This window comes from Anastrepha obliqua, chromosome 3 (assembly GCF_027943255.1).
Source record: "Anastrepha obliqua isolate idAnaObli1 chromosome 3, idAnaObli1_1.0, whole genome shotgun sequence".
NCBI classification, from domain to species: Eukaryota; Metazoa; Arthropoda; class Insecta; order Diptera; family Tephritidae; genus Anastrepha; species Anastrepha obliqua.
This window is the reverse complement of record NC_072894.1, coordinates 1427042-1444980: the sequence shown is the minus strand read 5'-3', so window position 1 is coordinate 1444980 and position 17939 is coordinate 1427042. Positions and strand designations below refer to the sequence as shown.

Here is a 17939-nt window from a genome sequence, read left to right as displayed (position 1 = left end):
TTTTTCTACATCTTCATATCAAAATCCGAAAATCTTCACTTGAGTAAAAGACGTATTTTGTGTATTTTCGTTGCTTTATTCATTTATAGTTTTCACATTCTCCCCTAGTCACAGTAACGAATTTATGTAATATTTTGCTCTGCAATTCTAACATGATAACATCTCAATAGTAGTAATCGTAACGTTTATAACTAATCAGGTTGATTTATTATTTAGTTTATCATATAATATTTGTTTCATTATTTACAATCTTAGATAACTTTTGTTGTTCGATATAAAATCTTAAATAATTCCACATAACTTCCATATATTAATGGCATTTTCCGGATCTACGGATTGCGGATTGCGGATTTACGAATGTTTTCTAAGCCTTATCGTCTAAAAGTAATTAAACTAAAATGCAATTACAAAATGGTACAACATGAACCACGACGAGCACAAGCAATTCAACTTAATTTAGCGAAGTTCTTCACTTAAGGTTCGCATTGTTCGCATTTGAGGCACAGCCATTTAACCTCTTAGTTATTATAATTTGTTATGTAACATTGTTAACTTGTTAGTTGAATTACTTAAAATGTACATAAATTTAATATGATTTAATAAATAAGTACGACTAATTCATACATTTAATTTGTTGAATCATACACCTTAATGAATAACCTAAAGGAAACGTGGTTGCATCAGTTGGATACAGCTACAAACATGTACATCTAAACCGCTACCACAGATTATATGATATTTACAATAATCCTTCTCCGTTAATTGTGAAGGTATCAATTTTGCGAAACTCTTTGCCATTTGTACTTCTTTGGGAAATTATATTGCGTTCCCAAAGCCCAAATTTTCTCATAGAGATATTAGCGCTACAGATTTATTAATAATAGTGATAGCAAAGCACGACTATAAAAAAAAGCGGTATTTTGCACTCAACCGTACCATTTACAATCAAGCTCTCAACTTAATTGTGTGGTGCAGTACGGCAAGGACAAATAGTTCTTTATTATTTATTATTACACTGTACGTAAAAAAATATCGTGACTCACTTATTATTATGGAATCATGAAAACGCAAATTTAAAATCGAAATGAAAATCCCGAAATTATGTGCCAGTTTAGCGTTCCTACAATGTTATTATGGTTGGTTTTACTTTTTTTCTTTTGGGAGAGTGGCCGTAGCTGGTAGATGGTGCCGTTGGTAATATTCCATATCCTTGGTTTTTTTTGTGCGTACATAGTTTCATAGAAGGTATTTTATTGTTCTACAATCCAATCATCAACTGTGGTACGGAACAAAAATATTCTTAAATTTAAAATACTCCACCAAACTTTTATACATATATCAAAAGTGAAATAAGAATTCAATGAAGTGCAAAACTATACATGGAATATCTGCGATGATTTGTGCTTTACGCCATAAAAATCTGAGTAATTTGACTACAGCAGATCCTCAAATGTGATTCGGAATAGCCTAACCTGAAAAAGCTCTTTTATACTGAGGTTTATTGAAACGAATTGTCTTTAAAATTCTAAAATATCGTTTATACAGAGCTGCCTTTGCCGAAAATCTGTTCGTTTAAATGTTCAATAGGAATTATAAAGCAACAAATTAGTATTTTACATAACCAAGCTTACATTTATTTAACAGGCTTTGTTATCAAAATAAATTGGAAGACTCAACTGCAAATATGTAATTCTAATTACGGCTTTTGGTCAATTGCATTTTTTAAATGCATAACAGAATAACGGTCTAACCCAACAAAAGGGTATAAACTCCAATTATATTAAAGTTTATATACTTATATATAATGCAAACAACACAGGTACGACGTCATATTAAAGCACAGAATCACGAACGCCCTAATAAAGTATATTCTACATATCGCGCGCTTGTCGGGAAGAACGTCGTAACTCAAAAACAAAAAATTCGGCAAAAGTAAAGCCACATTTTCATCTAATGAGATACTTCTAATAGATATCGCCATGAACTTTTTACACAACAGAAGTGTAAACAAAAAAAAAGCAAAAGGTGAATGTAATAAATTCCTTTTGTTTTGTTATTCTGCAACATTACGACATTGGCAAAAGCAAACTAAACAAAATTTATTAAAAAAAGTGGTCTTGTGAATACTTAGGAGCTGGTGAGTAAATATTTATATATTTTAGAGACAAAAAATGATTCGTACGTTGCCGTGGCCTGCGGTAGCGCTGTGATGTGGGGGAGTTGGCAATGTACAGCGAATAGTCGGCAAGATGACTGTCAACTATGACGTCGAAATTTCGTCAACGAACCTTCCCGCGACTTGAAAAAATCAATACAATAACCTCAGATATTGTATTTCAGCATGTCAATGATCTCAAACATACCGCTAAAATAACTCAAAAGTGGTTTAACGATAGCTGATGTGAGGTTCTGTCCTGTTTACGTTTGGGGAGGAAAATCGTAGTCCTGATGTTGCTACACCTAAAAACACTTCAGCCGCGTCGAAAATTAAAATTTTAAAAGCTCTTCTTAATAAAAAATAAATTACTTGCCGAGTTACTTAACAACAGTGGCTATTTGTGAGAAACCTAATGGACGCAAAAACAGAAGAAATTACGGTAAATTTGTTTTAAGTTTTGTATTAAATATATAGCTAGTAGTTTCAAATTTCTAATATATGTATAAACTTGTAGAACTGAATTCCTGAAAATATGAAAGCGATGGTGTCACGAAGGTTAAAAAGATCTAAAAAGTAGACGAATCAAATATGAAGTTTTTCTTCAACACACAATTTATACTCGTCAAAAGAAGAATCTGCTAATTTGCAGAAAGGATCTTTGTATATGTTAAAAAGCGTGGGCGCGAATGTTTATTCAATTACATTTGACCCCAGGACTACACATTTCCAAAAATTTTCATATTCTTAAGTTGATGAAAAATGGTTTAAACGATGACCTTTTATCAAAATCTATTGTAATTCGGACGCAATAATTCAATGGCAATATTTGTTTGACTTATATGTACTACAAACAAGCGAGGGACTGCGTTTATGTGCAAAATTCAAAAACAGCGCGTGAAACATGTAACTCATAAGAAAATTACTGAACAAATGCCCGGTTGGAACGGCAAAATCAGTTTTAATGAAAACAATTGTCCAAGAGTTAGGCTTTTTTTCAAATAAAATAATGGACGGCAACATAAATATTGAAAATTTATTCAGCAATGAAATACTAAGCAGTCAACGCACTAAGATAACTAACATAGTTCTAATTTTTTATCAGATATCCATCCAGATCAAATTAATTTTCAACCGCCATTGAAGATACGTCAAACTCGCTTCAATGCAAAATGTATAGTATTTACTTAAACCAATGCATATTAAGCCTGCGCATGCGCAAAACGTCTATAGCAGAGATGGGTAACTGCCATTATAAGAGTATTAAAAATCTATATTAAAATATATATAATATAGATATAAAATATAATAAAATAAATATTATACTCCCAATTCGCCCACTTTATTTAAGCAATACAAAATTTATTCCCTGTCATAAAACCGTGCCACAAAAAATCTCTTTGATGTCTGACAAAAACATCCGTAATAAAACTACAAAACAGTATTTTATAAATAACTTTAAATTGGCTCTTCTGTAGTTGGTTTTGCACTAATTTTGATGCAAGTAATGAAGGGCTGAAGGTGAAGTGCAATGCCTTCAAATTGAAATAGTTTTCTCTTGCAGACAGGTGTAGCAGCTTATGAAATACAGCTGCTTACAAGAAAGTTCGGCATAAGCTTCTAACAGTCGACAAAAAATGTATGTTACATATTTATTTAAAGTTGAAAATAGCGTCGAGTATATTAAAGCTTATGCGTATTCCGAAGCAGCATTTAAAAAAAAATGATCCAGGACTGAAAACGTTTTTTTTATGTTATACATACATTTTGGAAGCTATTAATTCAATAATATTGGTTTAGCTATATGTTATTATTAGTCAATAGGCGACTACAGTTGGAAAGATACAAATAAGCCAGTTAGTTTTTTTATGTGACGAAAGTCAACTGATCAACTCTAAGCGGTGCATAGTACCATGTGCCAACGTACCAAGCTACGCTATTCATAGCCGCTATGGACGTACAACGTATAAACGCACAAACGTACCGAATACAAATATCTGGTATCTGCCTGTGGAGCCTTCTTTTGGAGGTTAATTATTCTTAGAATTACGTGGGTATGTGTGTATGTACATACACATAGCATATGGAAGTTTATATGCATTCGTATGTGTGGCTTGTTCATTTTTAGGCTTAGGATATCGGAGGTGCCCCTTTAACTAAGCACGATTGAGAGTTGTTGCCTAAGCTGGATCCATCTAAGCTATCTAAATCAAGTGCAGTATTTATCATGGTTGTGTGGTTTAGCATACGCAAACGGTTCAGACCATTCAAAGTGCTACTACTTCCAATATTATTACCAGATACAAATGTGGAATCTACATTTTCGTGTGCAACAAATGATGCACTAACTGGATCATCTAAGTCGAGATCGTCGTTTAATAATGCTGATGACAGCATTACACTGGTTGGATTAATACTTTGTTGGGATGTTTGTTTATGTTGTGGGGTCACTTGTAATGACAGTTCGTGCTGTTTCTGTTCATCCATTAAGTTGGAGTACACATGTAAACTAGCGTTCCGATGTTCGTCTTCATGTTTAGCCATCACTGCATTCGCATCAATTTGTGCGACGTTACTATACACATTCTCTATTTGGGGCATGGGTTTAATCAAGTTCGTTTGTTGTTTTTCGCTTGTTGGTAAATGTTGAGTGTTTTCGGCAAAATCTTTAGAATCCTTGCTGTCCATGTTCACAGCGAGGCTTGTCGCATTTGTTTCCATTGGAAGATCGGGCGATTCTTTATCTAAACGTTCAATAGCCGAAACACTTGACGGTAATGTTGGGCTATTGCAAATATGGCTGTTCGTATTCATAGATCCACTTTCCGCATAAAATAAGTTGCTGTAGCTGTCTGAACGATTCTGGCGTTCGCGAGCCTGATTTGTAGCAGCGATCGCTGCCACGGCGGCTACAACCTCGGTTTTGCCGACTATTTCGACAATATCTTCGTTGGTGGCTACGTTGGAGTCGAAATTATTTAAAATATTATTGCTTTCGGAGGCTTTCAATGTTGTGTTCGATTGCGCACGATCTTTATGGTGCCGGAATTGGCGTTGCATTTGCGCGGTTTGTGTCTGGGGTATGTCCATCTGGGAAAGAGGAATTTCGTTGTCAACCAAATGCGCAAGGCTATTGGAGTTTCCTGTAAAACATTTGTTTAACAAAAAAAGAATAATATATTAGTACACATATACGTCTTCTCATCATCTTAAATATACACACTTATGCACGTGAATATATTTACTTCAATTGTTTTTAGGTTATATAACAAAGCAAAATAAAATTTAAGAGCAAACAAAACTAATCACAAGAAGAAGCGATCTCTTCTAAAAGCCAGTCAAAACCAATTTTTAATTCACAACAATAATCTGTTACAATATATGTACCTGTCCTAACCACTATTAATGCGTACCCTTACCTCCTCAACCCCGTCCTTCTTTCAACTTTTTAACTAGGATTTTTAGAATTTGTTTGTGAACTTTTATAGCCCCTTGAATTGTTGACGGTGCAAGAGTTTTTCTTCCAACTTCGAGCATGTGCTTTGTATGGCAGAGAAGACGTGACACCTCGCAAAAAGGTAGTCACAAATCAACGATATTTTGTTGTCACTTCAAACTTGCCCTAAAATTCAATGGACTATAAAACTGCATACCAAAAAAAATCTGTTTATAATTTTTGTTTATAAAAAAAAAAGTAATGTGTTTAAATTTTGCAACGGAGTGTGTAGGCGAAGAAATCGTAGGGATACGAAATAATAGTGGCTGGAGTAAGTATATATACATATATAGGTACATATTGCATGGATATATACATATGTATTTACATATATATATGCCGTTGTGCTGTACATACTGTTATACAAATTTCTTTTTTTCTTGTTTTTGGAATACCCTTTATCACAAACCCGTTAGAATAATCCACATTGGAACCTACACATCTTATAAAATAAAGTTCTGAAATACGTACATATGTAATGTATAAGTATTAACTTCGCTCAGAAGGCTCCGATTTGCAAGAGGTTTTTTGAATTTTAAAACTTAGCTATGCAGGCTGGTTAATGTAGAGGAGTCCATAAAGGGGCGTGGCAATATGAAGAAAGGTGGTAAAAAATCATCAACTGCAGCTATTACATCAAAAACGAATCAACCAATTGAAATAATTCTTTTTGTAGTTAAATTTCTTTCAACATCAATTAGATTAGCAAATTATTAAAACAAAAGTGCCACCTTTTACAAATATGGTGTTCATGTGTATGTTCGCTGTGTCAAATGTGCCGGAGCTACGTTCACCGTGAATAAAGCTGCAATTAGTGGTGCCGTGGCTACAACATTACAGCATTTGCCGATTAGTCACGCCATAACCATAAATAACTGATATTGCAGTAGAATTAATGAGAACATTTGCATTTTGTCGTACAAACACGGTTAATTTTCCACTAAGTCAATTAATTTTTCGTCGTTCATTTCTAATTTACAAATTTTTATCGCAAATGTCAAGTATTTCCCGGCTGCTTACGATTACAGGGAACAGCCAAAATTCAATAGATCCATACGGCTACGGCGTTGTGGTGTGGCATCTATAATCGTTTACAGTGATGGCCATATGTTTGATCCGAACAGCAGATTGCTATGGTTACGGTTATGGCTAAGGTGCGGCACCACCAATAGCAGCTTAAGTAGGCAAAAAAGGTCAGAAGTGGCCGCTAACAAATCTCCACTTTTTTTGTTTACTGGTTTTCGTTTTTTGCATTTGGACGGCTCACAATATTGCTTTGAATTTCTTTTATTTCGATTATGTTGCTTTTTAGCATTAATTTTTCCAAAAAATTATGTCTGCTGATTTATTGTTGTGCTACTACAAACAAGCGTATTACACGCACATTAAAAAGCAGCAAGGTTGAATTAAATTGGTGAAAACCTTTTTAGGGGAACGAACCGGAACTTCCTTTACTTGGTTTTCAGCGTTCTTTCTATTCAACGTTTTGATTTTAGCTTTACATACTTATACTTGCTGCTATGTCAATTAAGAACGCATGCAATTTTTCAATTATACTTCTCCGATAAAACTTTTAACCAAAAACACTATTCTAGTGTATGTATTTATGTAAGTACATACATGGAGGGAAATTGAGTGTTGCAGAATTTTAACGAAAATGTGTTACTCTTGGCAGTATATAATGACACTGCTGCCACATAAGCCAATTATTAAGGTATTTCAACTTAAACCGACTCCTGTTCCCAGTCAAATTCTGTATTCGATAAGGTATTCCAATGGTGCAATGACCCAGAATGATGTAATCAATAAATATAAAGGAATGGTATGGCTCCCTGCTTATTCACCGAATGTTATTCCGATAAAGACCAGCAGATTCCTTGTTAAAAATACAGTTGAAAATTTCAATCAACAACTTGTCAGACAGCGTAGGGTGTATAAGGGCGAATTACTAAAGTATCAGTTACTGGCAGTGAAGTAATATTTTTTTGGCTAATAAAAATAAAAGTTCTATCAGCTTAGACCGAAAGAAAATTTGTGGTGTGCGCCTCGATTTTGCCTACGGATGACAACAAAATACATTTTCTAAAGTTGTTGATGTTTCATGCCCCAGAAGCAGAGAACGATCTATTTTATAGAATAAAAGCTATAACTTCTAGAAGGTTCGTAAGATCCAGCTCTCTCTATGGTATATTTGTTGTTGTTGTTGCGCAACATCTTAAAACATTCCCCATAAAATTTGGGGAAGAATAATAATTCATCCTTTAAATTGGATTTTCATTACTTAAGTATGTATGTATGTATCTGAAAAATGTCCGTGAATTAGAACAAATTTTTTTAACTTTGATAATACACGCATTCCTATTTGAAATTGATAAATGTGGTAAGGAGTATTCCAAATTTCGTATCTCATTTTTTATATCATATACAAAATACATCTAATATATTAAATGCAGTGTTAATAAATAAATCTAGATAATGACTGGCCTTTTGCCAATTAATGTACGTACAATCACAGCTCTTCTTGTGTGAGTGTAAGGCGAATATAATAAATCTCGTCAACGTAGGTATGTTACATTGTGTATCTTACTTAAAAAAATAAATCGTCTTGAACTATATATATGCATATACATGTAGGTGTATGTATTTCAATAACAACTTAACATTAAGAATTGCATTAAATTAATTGTGTATGCATTCTATTACATTATAAGTATTATATATGTATGTATGTATGTCTAGCTATGAATTTCATTAAAAAGGACTACTCAATTCAGACTTTCGACACCTTTGAAAAAGCATGCACTTGTTTAAACGGAATGTACTTTACTAGGTATATAAGTAAATGTTTGTAAATAATACGAGTATATCGCATAAATGCTTAGCGGAAATACCGTATTCGATTTAGACACTTTGTACTCTCTCACCATCTTCAGTAAGTAAAGGTTGAATCAACTCAGGAGCTTCAATTAATTTGGGTTTCGGATTTATTTATTTATTTTTTTTTTTTTTAATTTATGCAAAGAAATATATAACGCAACAAGACATATATATGTACAAGGGAAGAAAAGAAAAGAGAAAATATAAAATATATAATTTAACTTCACGTATCTCATTAATTAAATACAAAAAAAAAATTAAAAAAAGTATTGGTAATATTTGTATATTTAAAGAGTTTGTGGAGGAACCATCTGCCAATCGTCGATCAAATTTAAGATTGTGAAATGGTGGAAATGTGAAGCGAGGTAGATCCATACAAATATTCATTCAGAGAAAGTACATAAATGTATTACCGAACATGTATTACCGAAATTTCCACATTTTGCACAAACGGTAATTTTGATTAGGTATGTATATTTATATTAATTTACAAAAAACAAAGAAGAAATTAACAGCAAAACTATGTAATTGGACTACACCAAAGTCGTTGTACCCTTCACACAGTAAACATTCAAGGAATATTTGCGAAGTATTCACACAGATTAGCCGAAATAAACATGTAGATAGATATGTATGTTATATATGGTATGAATGCTGGTCAATGGTCTCGCTGTCTATGCTTCTACTTACATATATATGAAATATATTAGTGTATTGTATTCGTACATATGCATACATCAGTGCATAATGCACCTCTACATTTTACTATTATATTAATTATGTTATTGTTATTATTGAACTTAGTACGTTGCGTTCTCTGATGTGGTCAATATATTAAGTCCTTTGATTTCAAATTTGCTTTTTACCCCAGGGGTGAGGGATCGAGGACTCTCGCCACCTACGTCTTGCGATAATAGCACAAATGTGCTCCGCCGTTTCATGCTCCAAAAATGGCATTCAGTTGTACACATATAAAAGTTCGGTTTACTGAGATAATAGAAGACAGCAATATCCTGTGCAATGCCCATTGAAATGGGTAAGTCCTCTATGCCTATGTTAATAGCCGCCCTTGTGTATGATTTGGTGAGCTCACAGAGGGATTTTGGACCATGTAATGCGCATTTCACTGGACGATGCAACTATTCGTTGCCGTCATGACCTTCATTTGCCTGGAGTGCAGCGTAATTTCAGTGCAGTTTTGACATTTAAAATCCCTGGATTGTCTATTTAATTCAATTCAACCGGAATATATACACGCAAAATAATACTGGTTTGTATAAAATGAATTATTTTTAATGACTAGAAGTATTTCCACGGATCAGCCATCAGCTTTGAATCTTAAATAACACAAAAGAATTTTCGGGAAAGTATGATTCATCCAAAAGGGGGTACACGTCACCTAGAAAATTTGTTACTGCTAAGTAAATAAATACCTATTTAATAAAATTTTTTTAATGTTTTTTTTTCCTTTTTTTTTAATTTTCATTAATTGTGATTTGCTGGGGATACGTCTTTGTTTCCTCAGCATAATTTTTTGGAGTTTCGGAGTTATTTGTGAATGAATGTTATCAAACAAATAAATACCCATACAAACATGTGTATCTATGCAGATTGTGTGAAGGGCAAAGTAAAAGCAAATTTAAGCAACGGTTACAATCAGCAAAAACTGCAGTGGCCAAGATTTAAGATAACGTGCAAAATAATTTCAAATAATTGCAAATCAGAGTATATAGTTTAACAATTTAAAAATTTGCTAACGGAAATCGCCAAACCAAAAAATAAAGCTATTTCTCATAATATTATACCTTGATAACAAAATGAAAATTCCAATAAATATTTGTAGGCAATTATTTTTACATATTGAACTACCAGAGAAAGTCAACGAAACAATATATTTATCTAATAATTCGCAATTGACTGTTGTGTAGATAAGATCTGTTTTCTTCTTCCTTATTGTGTTCTGTCATTTAGAAAATCTTATTATTACAATTCATAACATATCAACTCACCCAATCTAGTATATTTCTTTCTTTTTATTGTTTTAACGCGCCGCGGCTTTTTTATGGTTTGACTCGAAATTTATTTAGATCAAATCGATTAGAAAGTTTTTTTGTGGTTTTAGAAAAGATTTTAGATATCAATACAAAACATGGCGACATGAGAGGGCGAAATGCAGAAACAAAGAGAAAGAGACAGAGAATAGTTAAAACAAATATAAAAATCTTAAACGAGCGACAATAACTCAACGCAATTAAATAAAATAACCATTAGTAATACTAAGAGTAATAAACTGTAATACTAAAATATTATATGTATGGTTTGTATCATACTAAGTATGTCGTTCCTAAGGTTACCACCAGAACTATAAAAATTATTTCAAAGAAATAAAAAAATCTTCCACCAAAATTTGTTTAATGGCTTCTCTCATTTTTGCAGTAAATGGCTCTGAAAGTATCTTGCAAGAAAATTTACATTGGTAACACAACATTTTTAAACTATTGCAATTTATCTATAAAATAAAACTTTTTCAAGCCTTTTTAAAAAATAATAATAATTTGTATTAATGTTACTCTTATGCCTTATGCCCTGCCCATACAGTATGCACTTATACATTCAGTATATCAGGCAGCAGTAGGACTTTAGATCTTAATTTACTCCTTTCACTCATGTGTTTTTTTTTAATTTGGATGGAAAAAGCAGACGATGAGACCAGAAAGCCAGTTATATAGCCACAGATCTTATAAGAAAAAGTTGGTTAGCTTCTGTACGTTCCTGTACATGTAAGCTATTTAATAAGCAAAGAATATCAAATATATCTATATATTTTTTTTAATTTTTATAATAAGTGGTTAAAAGTTTGAGTTTTATTAAGTATCAACTCATATTAAAAAAGAGATACCATTGTATGTACGTAAGCCATTAAGCAATTTTACGTACAATAACTTCCTAACAGTGTCCAGCGCATTAACATAAACAGTTGTTTCCGTACTATAACCCCCTAAGTGATTTTGGACCTGCTGAACCCTCCAACTATGCTACAAAAAAGCTCGGATCCGTAGTTGTTGTTTTAAGCGACTCATTACAGAGGAGTAGGGAACACATTGTCTGCGATATTCTCCATTGCCAAAGCGCAATGCGCCCAAAACTTTTTTGCAAAATTTTTCCTCCTAAAGTGTCTGTATTGCATACTCCACCATCTCATGTACCCTGCTTAATAGCTTTGATGTTGCTACAAGTTGCTTGACAACTTAGAAGAATCGAGTGCTAGAAGCATTCCTTTGAAGGGGAATTAAAAGAATTAAATATCAATTAATAATTGATCAGATCCAAGCCACTCCTTAGTTAGTTTAGTAGTGTGTTTTGGATTTTGCTTTGCTACCTTGAATTGATCGAGCACGTTCAACTGTGTTTGTAGTTTATTTTTTAAGATATTTGGTTTTTGGTGGACGACAGATATACATTTTGGAGCCTGACCCGTCAGAAAAATAATTTTCCTCTCAACTATCCACAACACGTTGCTCAATTTTTCAGCGAGCCAAATAAAATATTATTTGCAAATTTTATTATCAGTACTGTCCGATAAGTTTACGTAATTTTTAATTTACGGTGTCGTACTATGGTTAACACCATTATCATGGAGGCCGTGCTCCCAGCTACTGCAGGCCTTACCCTGTTTCCTTAATCTAACTGTCAATTATCGTTACAAGACTGAACAATGATGTCATCTACCCACTAAAAAAGGAAGACTACCACGATTGGCATACATTTGTATCGAAAAATTATTTAATTAGTTAAATTGACTTACTGATGACGGCTTCCTGTTTTATTTTTTTTTTTTAATTCCTCAACGAAATTTCACAAATTTTTAGAGGAAATATCAAAATACGTCAGAAAAAAGAAGAACAAAACTTAATACATTATTTTTGTGTCCTTCCATTCTTTACATTCTACTTACATATATTCTACAAAAGCATAGAACGCTTCCTCAATTTGCAATACAGATCATATCAGAAAGGAGTTTTACGTTACGAGCTGTGGCACTATTCACTGCATAAACACAAGGTATGTGATGTCCAACAAAAAAATACGACATCACTACGAAAACTTTCATTTTATTACTATTTCTATTCAGCTTGGTTAATATCAGTTATCGAAGGCCATGATTATACTGAATATTTGTTTGGCGAACACTGTACAATTGTTATTGCGCCAAATAAAGAAGAAGGTGCGTCGACTCTCACAGTGAACAAAATTTATCCAGCCAAACAGCCATAAACTGTGGTATTGCCATAACAAAAATGTTTGAAGATAACATCATAAACCAAAAAACAGCTAAGTAAATATTCTGATCTAGCGCGTGGATGGTTATTCATACATTTTAAGGCTTTTCTGAATTCCAGCTAGACTTCAGTGGGTTGACAATATACCTGATCAGAAAAACTGCGATAAAGTTGGCTTTGGCGCCTACTGTAAGAAGCTTGTTGTTGTGTTGGCTATAAATCCGGGTCGTTTCGGTAACGTAGAACCAACTGTCGTGGAAGCGAGTAAGAAACTCGTCTTCCTAATCACTGCAGCGTATTTCAGTCTAAAGTTCTCGCCAATAACGAGATAGCTGTCTGACGATTAAATCTCCTAGTGGGGTTGTCACTAATTCCATCATTACTCACAAATGTCGGACATCTCTTAACGAGAGAGCGGATTATTTTCCACTTTATTTGGGTTTTTCAAGGTAGACGAATTAGCGAGAGCACCCAACAGAGCAAACACATTTCGTATTCCCGAACATGGATGGAATAAAAGAGCCTTAAGCTGCACATAACATATTTGGCCAGTTTAAAGAATAAAAATGATGAAACTTTAAAATGGAGTTGGCAATAAAGTTTGATTATAATGTTTTTGAATTTATTAAAGAAAAAATAATACCTTAAGGCGCAAACGGAATAAAAAAATAAAATTGAGCCGAATTGTGGAGATTCAAAAATTTAAATATAAAAAGTATTGTTTTCAGTACCACAGTATACAGAACATTTGACGATTTTTCACATTAAATTTTAATGTTTACTTAAAATTATTGTAATTGCTTTTATAAATTCATTCATTAATTATTATTAATATACATTTTTTTGCCGCTGGTTTTAATTCGGAGCCATGTTAATAAATTGAGATTTTGATGTTAGTTATTATTTATGCAGTAGATGCACTATTTTTAAACAGCAAAATTTAATATTAAAGGAACTTATATAATACGCCCCTAACAGTGTCATGTTCTTTATCATTTTTACTGTAATATTCTGCACAAATTATGCTCTTCGATTAAAAATAATATCGCTTTTGTTAACCAATTTAACTTTATACATACATATTATATTTTGTAAAGTCGCTTGGGCCAGTAGAAAATACAGTAGTAAAAAGATTCAAAATGGCAGTATTTGAGTTTCTATCAGGGGTGTTAACATATTTTTTTATACATTCATAAATAAGAGCTGCGTCTTGTGTATTAATTGGTTACGTCATAAAATAAGCCCAAGTGAAACACTCGCAAAACTTTTTATGTTAGTGTTTTTGTATGCTTTGTGTATTCAGGGATGTTTACAATCGACACAAGAAAAATTTATGGAACAAGTTCATGACTCGACCCTGGCTATAACTGTTGCACAATATTTGTGAATATATTGTACCTATGCATTTCCTATCATAACAAGTTTTAAATGGTCTTTTTGTTTATCGAAAATTTGACATTACTTAAGAAAAAAATTTGAATAAGTTAATGGACGCGTCTCGTATCATCTGCATAGCCAGTCTATTAGTAAAGCAATATCCAAAGCCAAAGGGGCTCGAAAATGGAGAGATCTATAGCAGGATAACTTATAGACACCATGAAATTGCATAAATAGCACTTTTCCAGTATTTAAGGATTCCGGATACATATTACACGGAATGTAAATTTATACATTCACTGTAAATGATGTCACAATCTCTTTCTTCAACATTTTTCAAAGGTTGTTAACGGGCGGCCTCCGTAGTCGAATGCGTTTGTGGTTGACCGGATTGCAAACGCACTGAGGGTGTATTTCATTTCAAATGACAGAAAGGGTCTTTCCTAAAGGGATAACCCCTCGGCAGACAATGGAAAGCCTCCGATTGCATTGATGATATGAAAAATCTCCTCAAAAAAGGCTATCTACCGTTCGGAGGCGACATGAAACTGTATATCTCTCCATTTATGGAACAAGATCAAGGAAGACCTTGATGAAGACCTTCAATTTAATTAATTTTCTATCGAATTATTGATATAACTTTTTAAAAAGGATCCTCGAACAGGACGAAAAAAGGCCAGACCCGGGTGTCCAACCGAAGGTTTTCAACAAGATGCCCAACGGAGGGTTAATGCTTTTGCAAAAAAACAAATATTTCAATGTTCAAACATTTCGTCGCCAAAATATCTTTCAACGTGTTACAACGTGACGAATTGATTTGCGAATTTTGAAAAAATAATCTCGGTGAAAGCAAAAAGAGCACCGTCATTGGAATCGGTAACGCTCTCAAGAGGAGAAAGCTTTCCTCGTAAAGAAGGTGGAGCAGATGGGCCCATTATTATTGGGGTTATCCACAACGGCAGGGAAGACGGTGCCATTTCCATGGAGGGATGGAAGAAAGGGGCATTCGCCGAACCTGCAGCTTTTATGAAAGTGGTAAGAGAGAACCCTGGACTACCACTGTGATTGTATGGTCCGATGAGCGCTCGACTTTTATATACAGAGCAGCAGTGACCTTGCTGGGGTAGGTTTGGAAGGGAGCTAAGTTGGAGGCACTCGACAAAAAGAATCTTACTCTTCGTCTTGCTCCCCTCCGAGCCTTCCACTCCGGGGATGGATGACATAGTCCTTTATTTTAACCCTAAATTTCACACGTACAACGGAAGGTGGAAAAGTCCGAGGGATCATTTCAATAAGCGCTGATTCTGCTAAAGAGGTCATCACCTAAGGTTTAAGAGGGGAGTCCTAAAAGTCTATCAAACCGATACCAGGAGGTACGTCCCTGCACTTTCGGTGGTGCTGCGAGAGGATAAGCCCTTGGTAGAGGAAACTTCCCTTCTTTAATAGGGTCCGTCTTCAGTATCGGACTATCTGATCCTTGGCAGACAAGGGTATTTCGGATCACTCCTACTCTCGCATTTAATACAAGGCTAAATGTTCTATCCGTGAACGTCGCTGGCAAAACTGCCATTGCACGTTCCGCAATCAGCTAGACTTACGTAAATTCCAGTATCCTCTGAAATTTTCAGTTCATCTCTGTGGTGACTGATTATTGCACATCCTCGCTAGGACCGAGCGGCACTTTTTCCATTCATGTTCCCTCAAGAGAGGAGTGGGAAGAGTGCTTACTGATGGCTCGAAGTTGGACGGAAGGGTTGGAAGAGGGAGGTTCTCAATCTTTTGCTACACCTGCGAATATAGGAACGATTAACGCAAACGTAATTCAGTCATCGTTCCCTCGTCATTTTCATTTTTTTACTAACATTCGTTTGCTCGGAGTTCGGAGTTATGCACAACAATTATCACAGAATGGAAAATAATGGGTGCATTGCATATTGTGCAATTGTTATGTAAAAGATGGGCTTAATTATTACTTGACAGAAATGAAATAAAAAACTAAGCGCTTTTACAAAGGTACATATGTATGCATGTATGTATGTGGGTTAATTACATACAACCCTAATCAAAACTATTTACACCGAGTTAAATTTCCACAGCTATTCTTAAATTGCCATAGTTTGCCGTTGATAAGAAACTTTTTTTAAATATTGTTCATTTTGGAATATGTGGAGTTTTACTAATATTTATGACGAATTAAGGATTAAAGAAATTTGGGGTATATCCACGTTGCAAGGAATGTTTCAAGTTTTCCTACTTGGCATCAAAATATTTTACACATTTTTTATTAGTTTCATAAATATTAGTTTAGGAAAAAATAAATCCATTATTTTTGCGTAAAACTTTTGCGCAAATGGTTCAAAACTGTTTTATGGTCGATCTTTCGCTCCCGCTCGAAGCTACAACTACTAACAAGCCAGTAAACTTTTTATTATTATCGACATTTTGGCAATTTTTTTAACATCAAAAATGCGTGAACGGAATCGACGAAACATAGATTGCACTAATTAACTGTAAGGCATTGGCACCATAAACACCATTCACAATTTCAGTGACCTGGTTTGCAGTTTTGCCTATATCAAAGAAAAACTCTAAAATGTACCGAATTTTCTTTTTGTTGACTTGATTGGTAAGAGGATATGTGAAAGCACAATTCGTCGCAGATTAAAAAGTATGCAAATTTGAATTTGGGCGGTCCGTAGGGTACTAGGCATTAGCCTTACAAACATGCCTAAGCAGCTCCGCTTTGCAGAATAAAACATTATAAAGCCCATCGAGTTTTGGCACGTTTTAGATAGAAACTAACACTCATTTGAACATCGTGATAATTTTGGAAGACAAAAGTCCAGCACGGAGCACTCGTGCCTTTTGAGGGAGCCCTAAACCAATCGTATATTTTGATATTAATTTACATTGACTAACTTCGTGAAGTTGAACGTACGGCCACACCAAGAATGATAGAAATAAGATTGCGCCCATCAGAGATTACGCGACTTCACGTTTGCTGAGTTGTGCAGTATTGCCAACCATTTGCTCTTCGCAATAAATATAGTGCTTTTTTATACCGAAAATGCGAAAATTTTGAAGTTTCGTGTTTGTTTCTTTTTCTTGTAATTTAAAGCTACCGAAACTTTAGGTTAAAAAGAAAACTGTATTATTATACAAAAGAAGGTTAAAAAAGGGCACGCTGAGAAGATTTTAGTGCTAATGAAAATTAGTTGGTTGTTATAAAATTTGATATTTTGAAAGTGTGAATTTAATTTTTTGCTCCTTTTAAGGTTATGGAAGAATATTAAATGCCCCTCTTTCAACTCTTCTTAAGATTGAAAACTTTTTACACGTTTTAAAAGGCGTTTGAATTTACTGAATGCGGATTAAAACCATAGAGGTGTAATCGTTTCTTCCGGCCATCAATCCTTAGTGGGACATAGGGCATCAAGAGGTGTATTCATTATAAAAATAAGCAACAAAATACCACAAAATACTAAAGAAACCATACTGACATTTCACAAAAAGAGTACCTTATCTAGTTAATATACATAACCTCAAATATAGCAAATAAGTCGTTCCCTTAACAAAAGAGTCTCGCTTGACAAAAATAACTTATAAATTAAATTGTACATAAGCACAACACATTTATTAAAAAAAAACGCACATTCTAAAGACAATTTGTCACGCATACAAAGTTCTTTAAAAGATTCAATAAAAATTTGTTGTGTTATTTTCTTTGAATGGGAATTTTAGTGCGTTTTTATAT

At 33.9% G+C, this 17939-nt stretch overlaps 1 protein-coding gene across 12 annotated transcripts in view; it reads right to left on the bottom strand.

The window, feature by feature from the left end:
- Positions 1–55: 55 nt before the first annotated feature.
- LOC129243152 (palmitoyltransferase app) overlaps positions 56–17939 on the bottom strand; it is a 51496-nt gene continuing 33612 nt past the window's right edge. For all 12 annotated transcript variants that reach the window (XM_054880326.1, XM_054880331.1, XM_054880325.1 and 9 more), the window contains one exon: positions 56–5298. In XM_054880326.1, coding sequence (XP_054736301.1) covers positions 4286–5298 — 1013 coding nt within the window. In that variant the 3' untranslated portion in view covers positions 56–4285. The remainder of the gene's footprint in view (positions 5299–17939) is intronic.